Source organism: Rosa rugosa, chromosome 1 (assembly GCF_958449725.1).
Source record: "Rosa rugosa chromosome 1, drRosRugo1.1, whole genome shotgun sequence".
Lineage (NCBI taxonomy): Eukaryota > Viridiplantae > Streptophyta > Magnoliopsida > Rosales > Rosaceae > Rosa > Rosa rugosa.
In genome coordinates this window covers 25,461,056-25,474,560 of record NC_084820.1, presented here as the reverse complement: position 1 = coordinate 25,474,560, position 13,505 = coordinate 25,461,056, and the positions used below count along the sequence as shown (strand labels likewise).

At 37.5% G+C, this 13,505-nt stretch overlaps 1 protein-coding gene across 5 annotated transcripts; it reads left to right on the top strand.

Annotated features, from left to right (window-relative positions):
* The first annotated feature begins 9,846 nt into the window (after positions 1–9,846).
* LOC133724404 (F-box/kelch-repeat protein At3g23880-like) lies at positions 9,847–13,181 on the top strand. 5 transcript variants are annotated; one of them, XM_062151121.1, is made up of 2 exons: positions 9,847–11,438; positions 12,508–13,181. In XM_062151121.1, exon 1 carries the CDS (start codon positions 9,998–10,000, stop codon positions 11,168–11,170), a length of 1,173 nt encoding a protein of 390 aa, XP_062007105.1. In that variant the 5' UTR covers positions 9,847–9,997; the 3' UTR covers positions 11,171–11,438; positions 12,508–13,181. The 5 variants fall into 5 exon arrangements, with proteins under 5 accessions (XP_062007105.1, XP_062007110.1, XP_062007106.1 ...); XM_062151126.1 differs by having other exon boundaries at positions 12,487–13,181; XM_062151122.1 differs by having other exon boundaries at positions 12,138–13,181.
* The last annotated feature ends 324 nt before the right edge of the window (positions 13,182–13,505 follow it).

Below are 13,505 nucleotides of genomic sequence, written 5' to 3'. Positions count from 1 at the left end.
TGAAGTTTTCCCAAATTCCCAATGTATAAAAAGTCACTTTTTGAGACCTCCTAAATAACGTTCGTTTTCGAAAATTAATCGTTCGAACTAATTCCATAACTTCTCCAAGCCTCGTACTCGCTCCCACTATCGTGAAATCATTTCTAAAAATCCACGGAAATTAATTTGGATTTTTCGGGGTATTACAGGATGTGCTCCCAAACATGTCTCAATTAGCCAAAGACCAGATGGAGCAGGGTCATAGGACAATGGTCTAAGTAATTGATTCTGACACGTTGTCTACTCATGAGTTGTAATTCAGGAAAGAGGAAAGTTTTGTTTTTCGTGGTTCGTGGGTGAAAGATTTTGTGCATAGGAGAGACCTGGTTGCACATGACGCTATTGGTCTTTACTGGTAGACGGACAAACGAAGATTTGTTTTCTCTGTTCTCGGACGGTTACCGCGAAAAGATTCTCAACCAGAATGATACAAATGATCCAGGAAGGTTCCCAGAAGAATTTAGTCTTAATTCTGCTCAATTTCATGACAAATATAGAGAGGTAGTTAAAAACAACTTGGATACAGTTTGCGCTACAGTTTTAATTAAGCAACACTTCCTTCCCCTACTTAGAATCACATATGGTGTTGATTCATAAAATTTCAAGACAACTTTTTTTCAGTAGCCTAAGAAATTTGAACCTATTGTTAGGTTTAGCCAGTTTAATGTGTAAAACATTGTACATGTCTTGTAAGGGTTAAGGGCCTGTCTGGTAATGTTTTTAAAAATGATTTTTCAAAAACCGATTTTGAAAATGAAAACGAGAAAACAAGATTGGATTTTTGAGATCCGAAAATGTGTCCGGTAGTTTATTCCAAAAACAATTTTTAAAAATGCGTCCGATACTACTGTATGAAAATACAAAAAACAATGAAAATGTATTCGGTTGTAGTATTTTTAAAATCTCAATTTTCAATATTTAGGGTAGAACTCAATTTTCGTTCTCTGCATGTATATAAAAAAAATAAAGAAAACATCACAAGTAATTAATATAAAAGGATTTTTGATGAAGACTATTGGTGATGGAAGAAGAGAGCAACGAGAGAAGATGGCGACTGGAGATGAGAGAGAGACCTGAGAAGAAGAGAGCGACGTGAGAATATGGAAGAGAGCACGTTCTTTTTTTTCTTTGTTTTGGAAAATATATCTCCGTGTTTTTCTAAAATATGAGAATGAAAAGGTGAAAACGTCTATTTGTCGTTTTCCTGTTTTACGAGTAAAATAAAAAATCATTTTCAATTTTTGTTTTCTACATCTTTGAAAACAGACCAACGAACGCATTTTCAAGCCATTTTCATTTTATAAAATGAAAAGAATGACTTGAAAACTTTACCGAACGCCACCTTAGTCATTTTATCATTCTTTTTCATATGTTAGTCATTTCCTTAACCCAGTCAAACTGCAGGCAATTTCTTTGGCATGTGCATATGAAAAAAAAAAATAATGTTGCTGATTGTTGTAAATATTTATGTGGCTATTCATGTAATACCAATTAGTGTTGCGTGATCTACGCCAATTAAGATTGATTGGTGATTAAGAGAATATAATTAGCGATTGATTGATTTGTAATCAGACGAGTGATTGGTGTAATTGTTGAATGGCTACCTTTTGTATACCTGAGGTAGTCCTATATAAACCTCATGGTGAGATGAATAGAAACACACTCCATTCTCTGCGTCTAATTTCTCTCTTCTCTCAAACTCTCTCATTTTATGTTTTACAACACGTTATCAGCACGAAAAGCTCTGAAATTGCTGATCAACCAAAGGAGGATCATCGTTCAATCTGATTTAGGATCTGAATCACAAACAAGCTCTTGGATTGGCTGAGAAGACAACCTTCTCAGTTCTGCACAAATAAGATGAAGATTCATCCGTTCTACATTGAGTAAAGTTCTCCAAATTCTAATTTTAATTCATGTTTTCAAACCTTGATTATATGAAAAATCACAATGATGCATGAATCCTAATCCTATCTAATTTATTTATTTGGCATATATATTTGTTCATATTTTGGATTGATTGATTTGAAAAAAAAAAAAAAAATAGAGTTTTTACGATTGCAGTTGTTTTTGGTTTTCTGTAGCCCAAATGGCTGACCCGAAGGCCCAAAGCCGCAAGGCCTGCCCAGCAGAGCAGATGAAGCCACGTCAGCGCCCCACTGAATTCAAGGCCTAGAAGCACCTTGCCTGGCCTAAAAGGCTGCTAATGGGCTGACTGCATCAGGCTACCCAGAAGATCCTTGGATTGAGCCCAGTAGAGCTCCACCAACTGCCAGGGCCAGAAGGTTGTCAAGCAGCCCAATGTAGAGCGCCACATGTCGCTTCGTCAAGCACACCTACAGCTTCAAGCAGCCCAAGTCAAGCCCAGTACTCCAGTAGGCCCGCTTTCTCTTTGGTTCCATGAAGCCGAAGCCATACCCTTCTTTAGGCCCGAGCAGAGCCCAGCAGGCCCTACCATCGAGCCCAGTTCTTCTTTGATCCAGAAGAACCAAACGAAAGGCAAAAATGAAATTCCCTTTTGCTGGGATTTGAACCCTAGCATGGCTGTGTGCAACACAACAGCCTTCTCGCTGCGCTATTTAAGCACATTGATATTTACTAACCATATTTTATATATATATTCGGTGCCAACGGCATTTATTCCAATTGTGACATTTAATTTATGAATTCTTTTTATGCAATTGTGAAATATTATTTGACTTGTTTTGTTCATAATTGTTTTTACTACTTGTTTAAATTTTCGCACTAGAATATATGTGTAGAAAATGCAGGTAATTAATGAACCAGCAGTTTATACATAAATATCGAACTTGTAGTTTTGATAAAGCCATAGAAGGAACTTGAAGTTTCCTACATAAATTCAGAGAGGGGTTGGGACTGGAGAGCTCTAGCTCATCGTTTGTTTATTTTCCACTTGGGACCCAAAAACAGAGAGGGGTAAGTTGTTACGGTTTGACGAAGTGGTGTTAACTCAGTGGTCAGAGCGCCCACTACCTAGGATCCATGTCTTGAGTTCGAGTCACCATAAGGGTAGGAGTGAAATCCTTTGATCCTCTTTATTTTAAGATAAAAAGAAAAAAAAAAGTTGTTACGGTTTGGAAAGTGATTTTTACTCTATAATCAAAATATTTAATAAAATTTTGTAAATTTTTTTGGGTCAAAATATTACTACTTTTTTTTTTTTTTTTTTACCAGACTTGTTGTGTTAAAACCTTGACGATGTTCACTCAATTTCAGCATGATGGTATAACCACTCACATGTTTTGGATGACATTTTGTTTAAGAAAATTTCATGATTTTGTGGTTCAAATAGGACTTCCTTAACTCTCAATATTGTTGTTATATACACATTGGAAGCATAGTTAGAATTAATTAGAAACATCTTATAATGTAGGTATTGGAAACTAAAACAAGAATGATTATACAATCCTTAGTAGTGTCAGGATTCTTTTTTCGTCTTATATTATTTTGATAATATTGCATGTTTAGGTAGATCTTCGAATTTCACCCCTACACACGAAATTCCACTCGAAGTCCCTGTCCGAAAAAAACCAAAGAGTTAGAAGAGAGGTAAAAAGAGCCCAATCCAGGTTTACCCTAGTCACTTGCTTCATCTCGTTTTAGTCTTTTAGGACCCCTAAGAATGACTCAATCTTGTCGTAGCCCTTCTTTTGGGTGAGCTGTTTTCCTTGTAATGTTATCTTCTTGATATTAATGGATTGACACTCAATTTCCCCTAAAAAAAAAGAAAGAATGATTATACAATCTATTCATTGAAATGTATTTTTTTAAATAAATTAAAATTGCTTTATCAATTAGTGTTAATCCATAAGAACAGAAAAATTCACTACTACGAAACAGGCCTGCGAGACACACTACAACCATTCATTTTGATACGTATAGTCGTATAAGCACAAATATCAGTGTTCTTTGAGCTAAAGGAACTAAAGGAAAAGATATGGGATCTATGGCTTTTGTTGGTGTTCCTAATGATATACGTACGGAACACATACCATGAGGCTGCTTTAACCAGTCACATACTGATGTAATAATTAATATATGTCCTAAGTAAAGATTCATACACTTATACTCTTAGAATATCTCCAACTGAATAGTCAAATGAAGTGTGTCAAAATTGAATTTGAAGGTTAACGTGGCAATATTATTTTTGTTCAACTTCTTCTCCAATAAAAGTGTCAAATAATATCAATATTTTATTTCTTTTTAAAATTATTTTATCTACAAATAATCAATGTTCTTTTTTCTCTTTCTTCTTGACTTCCTTCTCCTTCACCACTTCTCCTTCTTAATTCCTTATTTATCCTCTCCTTTTGGGTTTTGGGTTTTGTTTTTGTTTTTGTTTTTATTTTATTTTTTTACGAGAAACATCAGATGCCCTGAAAGATTAGTGCTTCCTCCTCCTCCTCTGCCGTTGCTGGTGTCTGCGTTGGAGGTGGTGGCGGTGGCGTGTGGTTGACTGATCTGGTGATATAGGCGAGATTGAAAACTGGGTTTCTTGCAAACTGGTCATTGCAATAAACTGGATTTGTTGCAATTGGGGAAATGGGTTTTTGAAACTCAAATGTGTTGTGCAGGTTAAGAAGCTTATTGAGATTGGAGAAATTTGATTTGGCATGGGTTTTCTAAGAATAAGGAACTTATTGTGTTTGTTATAATTTGTAACTGTAAAGCACTGGGATTGCAAGTGACCATTGCATTTGAAGGCTGCAATCACACTGGAGTTTTGTCTCTGGTTTGGTACTGGGTAAGAAGAAAAGGAGAGAGACAAGAGAGAAGGAGAGAGAAGGAATACAAAAAAGAAAAGACAAAAGAGGTTAGGCCTGTCAAATTTGACAGTAAGAATTGGAAAGTCAAATCCACGTAAGATTTGACATATCTGCTAGAGTGAATCCCTCTTTCATTTCTTACCATTAGACAATCCATGTGGCAAATGACCACTCCGTTGGAGATGATCTTAGGACATTACCACCAAAGTAAATTTCATGATCTTGTAGTTCAAATAGGCTCCCTATCAATGTAACTCTCAATATTGTTATATACAAAACATCATTATAAACATCTTAGAAGGTACTAGGTAGATATGTGTGTGTGTGTGTGTATATATATTTTTATTTATTTATTTTTGAATGAAAATACTTTTATTTCTTAAAAACATGATTACATAATATGGGAACAACCGATGGTAGACATAGATGAGTTTGGATAGGATTGAGAGGATAGGGTGGTAGTGCCATGGGATTAGCTAGGCAGTTCGAAGTGACGTCGTATGTGAGGGAGGGGAATAGCTCCGCCGTGGATTCTGAGTTCGTTGCGGTAGTAGTTGTGGTGGTAGACATGGCTCTGAGAGTTGGGACTTGAGAGCTCTAGCTCATCGTTTGTTTATTTTTCAATTGGGGTGCGTTAGTAAAGTGCGGTTAAGTTACAGTTTGGAAACTGATTTTTACTCTATGGTAAAAATTAAAATATTAAATAAAACTGTACATTTTTTTGGGTCAAATTAAAATTACTACTTTTTTTTTTAACCAGACTTGTAGTGTCAAATGTGAAAGTTGACTCTCATTTTAAGCATGATAATAACCACTCACATGTTTTGGATGATATTTTGTTTAAAGTAAATTTCATGATTTTGTAGTTCAAATAGGCTCAATCCCTACCAATGTAACTCTCAAAATTGTTACATACACATTTTGTAAGCATAGTTAAAAATCTTGTACTGTAGATATTGGAGTATATTAAGACAAGAAAGGTTATATAATCCATTCATCGAAGTTTATTTGGAGGAAAACAGCTACTATTTTTGACATATTTGGGGCAAAATTAAATAAACAAGTCATCAAACATTTTTTTTTTTTGAATTAAAGAGTACATATTAGTTGTGTGCTCCTATCTCATAGATAAGAATGGTACAAAATCGACTACTCTGTTTTGACAATCGTAGATCAAAGTAGTCTATGTTAACAAAAGAATCTCGCCCCCCCTCAGGCAATCTATTCTATCTAAGGAAAATGTCAATTTACCCAAATTTGAGCTACACTAACCCCATTTACCCAAACATCTTATAAGATTGTCCACTTACCCAACAAATTACATATTTTTTTGCCTTAATACCCAATTAAGTTACTTTTTTTTTTTGGGACAATTTTGCCCTCTCTCCCTTTGTCACTTAGAGAGAGAGACTTTGCCAGACTTCTATCGCCGACCGCCGGACTTCGGTGACCGGTCGCCAGAATCTGACCACCGGCCTTCGGAATTCGGCGACTGGTGACCAGAGTTCGGCGTTTGGTTTTATTGGCCCCCAATAAAAAGTTTATTGGGTGGTAATAAACTTTTTATTTGCCCCCAATAAAAAGTTTATTGCCTAATTTATTGGCCCCCAATAAAAAAATTATTGGGGGGTAATAAAAAGTTTATTGGCCCCTAATAAAAAATTATTGCCTCCAATAAAATATTTATTACCCCCAATAAAAAGTTTATTATCTCTCAATATATAATTATACCAAAAGTTTTTTTTTTTTTAAATAGAGAGAAGAGATTAGAGATTTGTTTTATTTCTTACTTTCTCTAAACCCAAACCAAACCCTAAATAAACACTACCATCTAGGTTTGCCACGCACCTCTATTGCATGCCTTCTGTTCATTTCCTCCTCACACGTGTTATCTTCCTCCTTCCTTCCTTTCTTTCTAGCCATCCCCAAAACAAGAATCAAGTCCCCAAAAATGCATGATACATAGACAAAGACGCACAGATTATTTTCATAATTTCTTCCCAAAAACCCAAAGTGCTGACACCGACAAGAGAAACGCATGCTTCATAGCAAGCCTTTTTTATCCGTGTATTTCAATGGCCGTTCAAGCTCGCCACCTCAATCTCTTCCCTCTCACCAACTCATCTGCAACAACAGGTACTAATCCCTTCGTCTTCTTCTTCTTCTTCTTCTTCTGTGACCTTGATGTTAGAATAAAGTGGACTTAACATTATCTAATTGTATTAAGTGAATGAACAAAATGATTTAACTGATTAAATAACAAGAAATATGTAAATATATATATAACTCTAGTTCCAGTAATCTATCGAGATGTATATCTCTTGGTAGAAGTAGGACTCTCATTGCTAATAAGTAATAACCTGATTAGCATGAAGTATTGTGATAAAACTTAAGTCTCCTTTCTGATAAACTTGAAGAAGAATTAGGACTCCTTATGGGATGAGTCCGAGGATAAGATTTTGGCCAATATATAAGGAGGAAAAAGTCCCTATGTTCAACACTGCTTTGCATACATTCTCAGTCCCATTATGAAGCATAAAGTGTTGAAGTATAGAAGACCTTCCTCCATAGTGCAGCTGCTCGTTTCCAATCCTTTGAAGATGTCTGCCTCGATGAATGCTCTTGGACAAGCTGTGGCTGCTGGGATTGAAAGTGTGAATCCAGGTGGTTATTCCTAAACCGACTAGGAAAGCTTCTGGTGTGCTGCATAATTTGTTTGGTTCTTGTGCAGATGTTTTGTTATGTGGTTTTGTGATCGATCTTGTGTGATTCTTGTTTTCTTACACTTGAGACTTCTACTGGGTTAGTTCTGATTTTTGGTTTTTCGCAACGAAATCATGAATCTGGACATCCAGTTAAGGGAAATGGAAGCATGTACAGTACCCAGATTGGGTAAGATGTGCGATTGATGAAAAGGATTGCCAGGGGGAGGAGTTTGAGTCCATCAACAATTTGGACAGAAACTTGATGGCGCCGAGTTGGACTAGTTTCACCTTCATGCGTTTCGGCACCGAAACATCGATGAGGCAAGACAATCCGGCTTTATTAGGGTCGAATCCTTTTCCGGCAACACCCCATCCCGCTCGGCGATTAGGAGCTTGGACTTTGCGCTCACGGCGATCGATTCCAGAACCCTAGCCCTCGGTGCTTCCCTGTTGGAGAAGCAGCAGCAGAGAAGCCAAGCATTCTTCGCCGCCGGCGCCGGTGCAGTTCTTCTTCCACATCAATCTCATCAATTCATCAGAGTCTTTAGCATATTCGCACAAATGGGCGACGCTCCGACTCCGATTCCGGTGAGGAGAGAGAGATTCACTCGGTCGTCGTGGTAACAGAGACGGAATGAGAGTGAGAGAGAGTGGTGGCAATAAGTAATTAATGATTATTCAGAGCCTAATACTGTAATCTTGCTCTTAAATGGAGTAAGTGGGCTCTTATTAGGCTAAATTTGGGCATTTGGTCAAAAATCCTTTTATCTAATCTCACGCAATTGATTTTTACTCTATGGTAAAAATTAAAATATTAAATAAAACTGTAAATTATTTTGGGTCAAATCAAAATTACTTGAATATATAATCACATGAATATGTATTTTTCACATTATATTTGTAAAATTTGCAGGAACTCAACAAATTTCAAATTCATATACACGTGTTATGTAAATCTATTGATCGAATGTATATGCAAATCTATTGACTAAATTACATGAAATAACCAACGGTCCAATGATCTGTGTAATAATTGCTTTTACTATATTATTTATAGTCATCATATAACATGTGACTTGAGTAAACAATGAAATAACTGATATTGCAGCACGAAATAAGTCTGGAACTGACAGTTCGCCCATTCTAAGTTAGTATTCTTTTAAATTTTTTTTTTTTTTTTACTTAAACTTACCTAATTACATCAGCTTTAAGGTTTAGGGTAGCTCGATACTCGGGGCATATTGAGTCCCAATGAGTCAGAGAAGGTCCGCATACAGTATCAGGAAAGGGATAGGTTGGTACCACCAACATAATTGAGGCAATTGGGTGATTTGGGTCAGCTGAGTCGGGTATCATTAGGTCTTTATTTTTGGTGAGGTGCTCAATCAAGGTATAATTTGTGTGAGACTTTAACGGCAAACAAACTAAACTATATGGGATGGTTTGTGAGTACTGAATTTTCAGGTTCCGATAGTAATACCCACAGAATCATCGAGATCACTAAAAGGTATTTTGATTTCTCTAGTTTTATTCTTACTCCCAAAGGACGCCCACCATGCTATACTAAGCTTATAGCAAATTTCTTTTCATTTTATCTATTAGCTTCAATGTCTTTGGCTTCAATTGATATTGCGGTTCAAGTTATTTATTCGTTTTCCATTTCAAAGAAGTACTTCATATTTTTAGAAATCATATTAATTAGTTTTGGTCTTATTCTCTTACTCTCTGCTTATGAACTCCTTAAGTGATACCCAGAGTTTGAGGTGTGACACAAGTTGCAAAGAAGACAGTGGGTGCCCATCGGAGGCTCAGAACAAAAATCCTATCAAAGCTAAGATGGAAAAGAAGGTCATTGGTCCTTTGCGTTTGACATATCCCTCGAAGTCTCTCGCCCTAGCGCTAAGGGTAAGGAGAAAATTATTTCTAAATTTAGACATTGTTTTTGTCTACATACTATGGAGTGATATTTATACCAAGTAAACGAATCTTTTAACAAATCACAATTGAGTGCATTCACAGAATGTGATTCAAGCTATTTATTTTATGTTAATGAATTTATATAGTCATGAGGCTCTTGGAAATATAGAGCATCACTAGCCACTGAGATAGGCTGCCAGCACATAAGAATTTATTGTATGTGTCGTTCTAGTTTGGAACCTTGAAGAAAAACGTCCTTTTAAATGATCGTTTTTAACTTTTTACTGGGTACAGAAAACTGTACTAGTGTCGGTCAAGTCAAAAGACCATCAAACTTGTACTTCCGTTACTAGAATTCCAGGTTAACTTGGGTTCGGTTTTGCGTAGCCAGAGACGTGTGACTTTGGATTGTAGTAGGGTCTTTTTCGGTCCTTTTAATACGGAGCAGGAGGAACAACAAACCCAACAACCGCATCTCAAACTCTCGACACATCCGATCAGATACAAAAGCCCAGAGGTCCCATCGGCGTAGCGGTAGCGGCTCCGACGATGAAGATCCAAAAACAACAATGGGGAGTCGAAGACTACTTTCCTGAAGAAATCGTGGACAAAATCCTGTTGAAGTTGCCCGTCAAAGAGGTTATCAGATGCAGCGCCGTGTGCAAGTTATGGAACTCTCTCATCAAAAACCCTGCCTTCATTCAAACCCACCTCAACAATCAAACCCACGACGGCGTTTCGGAGCTCCTCCTACTCAGCTCCCACCAATCAGACGATCTGTTTTGGGATAACCCTGCAGCTTTATTCGGTCAGTATTCCAACCTCCGAAATCCAATTCACAACAACAACAACAGCAGTAGCAATTGGACCAAAGGTATCAGTTACCAAGTGGTCGGAACTTGTAACGGGCTCGTATGCCTTTCTCTTTACTCATTTGACCGTGACCCATGCCCTCCTGTAATTCTCTGGAATCCATCCATTAGAAAGTTCGGGTTTTTGCCTAGTCCTAGTCTTGCCACTGATTGCTGCCGGAATGAAAGTTATTATTTCTGCTATGATTCTCGTATTGATGATTATAAGGTTGTGAGAATTGTCGAGAGAATCCACCGCGAGGTTGAGGTCTGGTCCTTAGCCTCAGGAGGTGCTTGGAAGAGTCTTAATAATAATGTTCCTGCCGATTTTTCCCCTTATAGACACTGTCATGCTTTTGTCAACGGTGCTTTTCACTGGGTTCAAAGCCGCCCGACGAAGGAGGAGGAGGAGGAGGAGTTTGCTGTTTCCGTTGTGGCATTGGATATGGTTGATGAATCATTTCGCAATGTCGAGATTCGCCAAGGTTGGAGTGGTCCACCAATGATTTCAAGGTACCATGGTGATGGGGATCAGTGCTGGCTTGCGTTATTTGAGTTGCAGGGAGACTCTTGTTTTGACTTGTGGGTGATGAAAGAGTACGGTGTGGCCGAATCATGGACTAAATTATTCAATGTGTGTCTGCTAGGATCTCCGGAAGAAGAACCTAGGATCGAGCCATTTGGTTTTACAAAGAGTGGTCAGGTGGTGGTCAGAATGGGTCGGGACGAAGAGTTCAATTCGTTCAAGTCTTATGACCCCAAGGACAAACAGTTTAGAGATTTTGGAAATCAGGCATATGACTACTACTTCATGGATTCTTTCGTGGAGAGCCTTGTCTTACTTGGCCAAACCAATGTTTTTTCTTACTAAGGAGAGACTCAGAATAATCTACAACAGCAGCTTCTGTCAATGTGGCTTGCTTTGCTTTCTGTTTGGATGAAAATATGTATCAGCCACTTGGTTTAACCAAGAGTGGTCAAGTAGCGGGTCTGATTGGTGACGGAAGCTGATATTGGTTCACCCTACTTTGAAATTCAGGGATATTACCACTACTTCATGGGGTTCTTGGACAGCTTATTTTATTTGGCCAAACAAACCTTATTTTTTACTAAGTGGGAATCAGAATCAACAACAAAAGGTTGGTTGCATTGGATTTCTGTGCTTACTTTTACTTTTATTAACATGAATAGATTGCTTTCATTAATGTTGAGTTGTGTATTGGCCGGGTTCATTACTATAGGAAAAATGAGGACAGTCTCATAATTATGTATTAGTGTGGTTTCAATTTCAGATATTTTGAAATTTGCCTTCTGTTTGATCTTTAATTGGTTTCTCCTTAAAGTCCTTATTCGGTGTTTGTTCTCAAGAATCCCTTGCTTTTGCTGTATTAACAGATACTTGTCAGTTGGTATTATACTTACTAACATCCATCATCAATACATCATGGTGAATTGTGAATTTTAGGTTTCAGTATTTTGAATTAGGCATTTACGGTAAGTACTTGAATGAAAGATAACGAAAGTAGTCGGCTTCTCATGTTTAGGGAAAATAAGAGCATGATTGTGTTCAGTACATTACTTCTATTCAATGGGTATGAGGTAATGATAGGACTGTACTTGGACGGGGCTTTCTCGTTAATATGCAACGATGCTGCCCATTCAACCTTTACAATTTGTGTTGAACTTTTGTTTTATGTTTTCCTTTGGTTATGGCACTGTCTTATGTTATGGGATCATTTTTTTTTTCCTTGACAACATAGGGCTTCTACTTGATTCAGTTGGTAATATTGCTGCTATAAACTTTTGGGTTCTCTGTTTCTGTTCATAATTAACTGCAGTCTGCAATTTTTGATTCGGTTCTATTCTGGACGGAAAGGAATAAAAGGATCTTCAAAGACTACAAAAGAGAGATTTAGGTTGGTGCAGTCATTATGGGAGTCCATATCTGTTGATCTCAAAAACTGCACTCTCTACTCTACTGTTCAGGACTAGAAGGCTGTTGTAATTTAGTTTGGTAGTTGAGGGGAATACCTGGTATGCCTTTTAGCTTTTTTTTGTCAAATTTGGACATGCATGGACCTGTCCATACCTGTGTTTGCACCTAATGGTGACTTGTTTTTACTCTGCCTTTTGAGCTTTTGTTTCATAGTTAAAACAATCTGCCTTTTGCTTTATACTCTGGCTCAGTGGCATATGGTGGAATTTCAGGCCAAAGTGGTCAGCAAGGAGAAACCCTGCATCTACTTGGGCAAGCAAACTTGACATCAGTACATCACAGAAGGACCATTTATCTCGACTCTTGATGTGCAAAGGGGAATCCTTCCCGTAACATACCCAAGACCATCTTATTCTGTGGCATCCAAGGAAGAATCATATGCAGCCCATGCATGACAGAGACCTCATCAAGGCTATCTATCAAGTGGCCTGCAGCTTTGCCAAAACAAGAAATCACTTTCTTATATGATTCGAAAGTGAACATAGCTTTGTCCTTTGGCTTCAGTGAGAGTGTGCCCCTTCTAAAGTTCATTGCATCTGATGTTCTTCACTTCGATCCTGGTGGATCTTGATTTTGTCTCCGGGTCAATGGGTGAATTGTCAGCTTCCGCTTCTTCCATATGATGCAAGGTGGTGCTTTCCAATCCTGATAATGGTTGGGATAGAATGAAAGCCAATAGTCCTATCCGAATAGATGTTTGATATTGCTGGACCATGAACCTTTCTAGGAGGACAATGCATTCGTTAAACCTTTCATAAATTATAAATCCCGCATGTCTCCTTTTGTACGATGCATTGCCTTATTCTTTTTAGATTTTTGGACCATTATTTCCTCGTGTGCTTTGCACAATCAATATGGGATTAAGAATCAAGAATTGTTTTACACGAAAAGATATCCATGTCTTTTTTTTTTTTTGAAGAGAAGGACGACAAATTTTATTGATAGGACTAAGTTGTACACGAAGTAGAAAGGAGCCCATCAATTTATGGAGGGACCCCCCCCCCCCCCCCACCAAACAGACATGTTTAGCTAACTTATGAGCTAACATATTCGATTCCCTATAGACATGAGAAAAGAAAGAACCTGCTACATAAGGAAGAGAAGCAGAAATATCATCAACAATCATTCCCAAGTCAGAAGTATCCATGTCTTACTGTAGACTATTCTATTTGATTCTAGAGATTTTTTTTTTTTTTTTTTTTTTTTTTTT

What these genes read in the sequence shown, in the direction of transcription:
- LOC133724404 (XM_062151121.1), top strand. Translation starts at nt 9,998, where the DNA reads ATGAAGATCCAAAAACAACAATGGGGAGTCGAAGACTACTTTCCTGAA.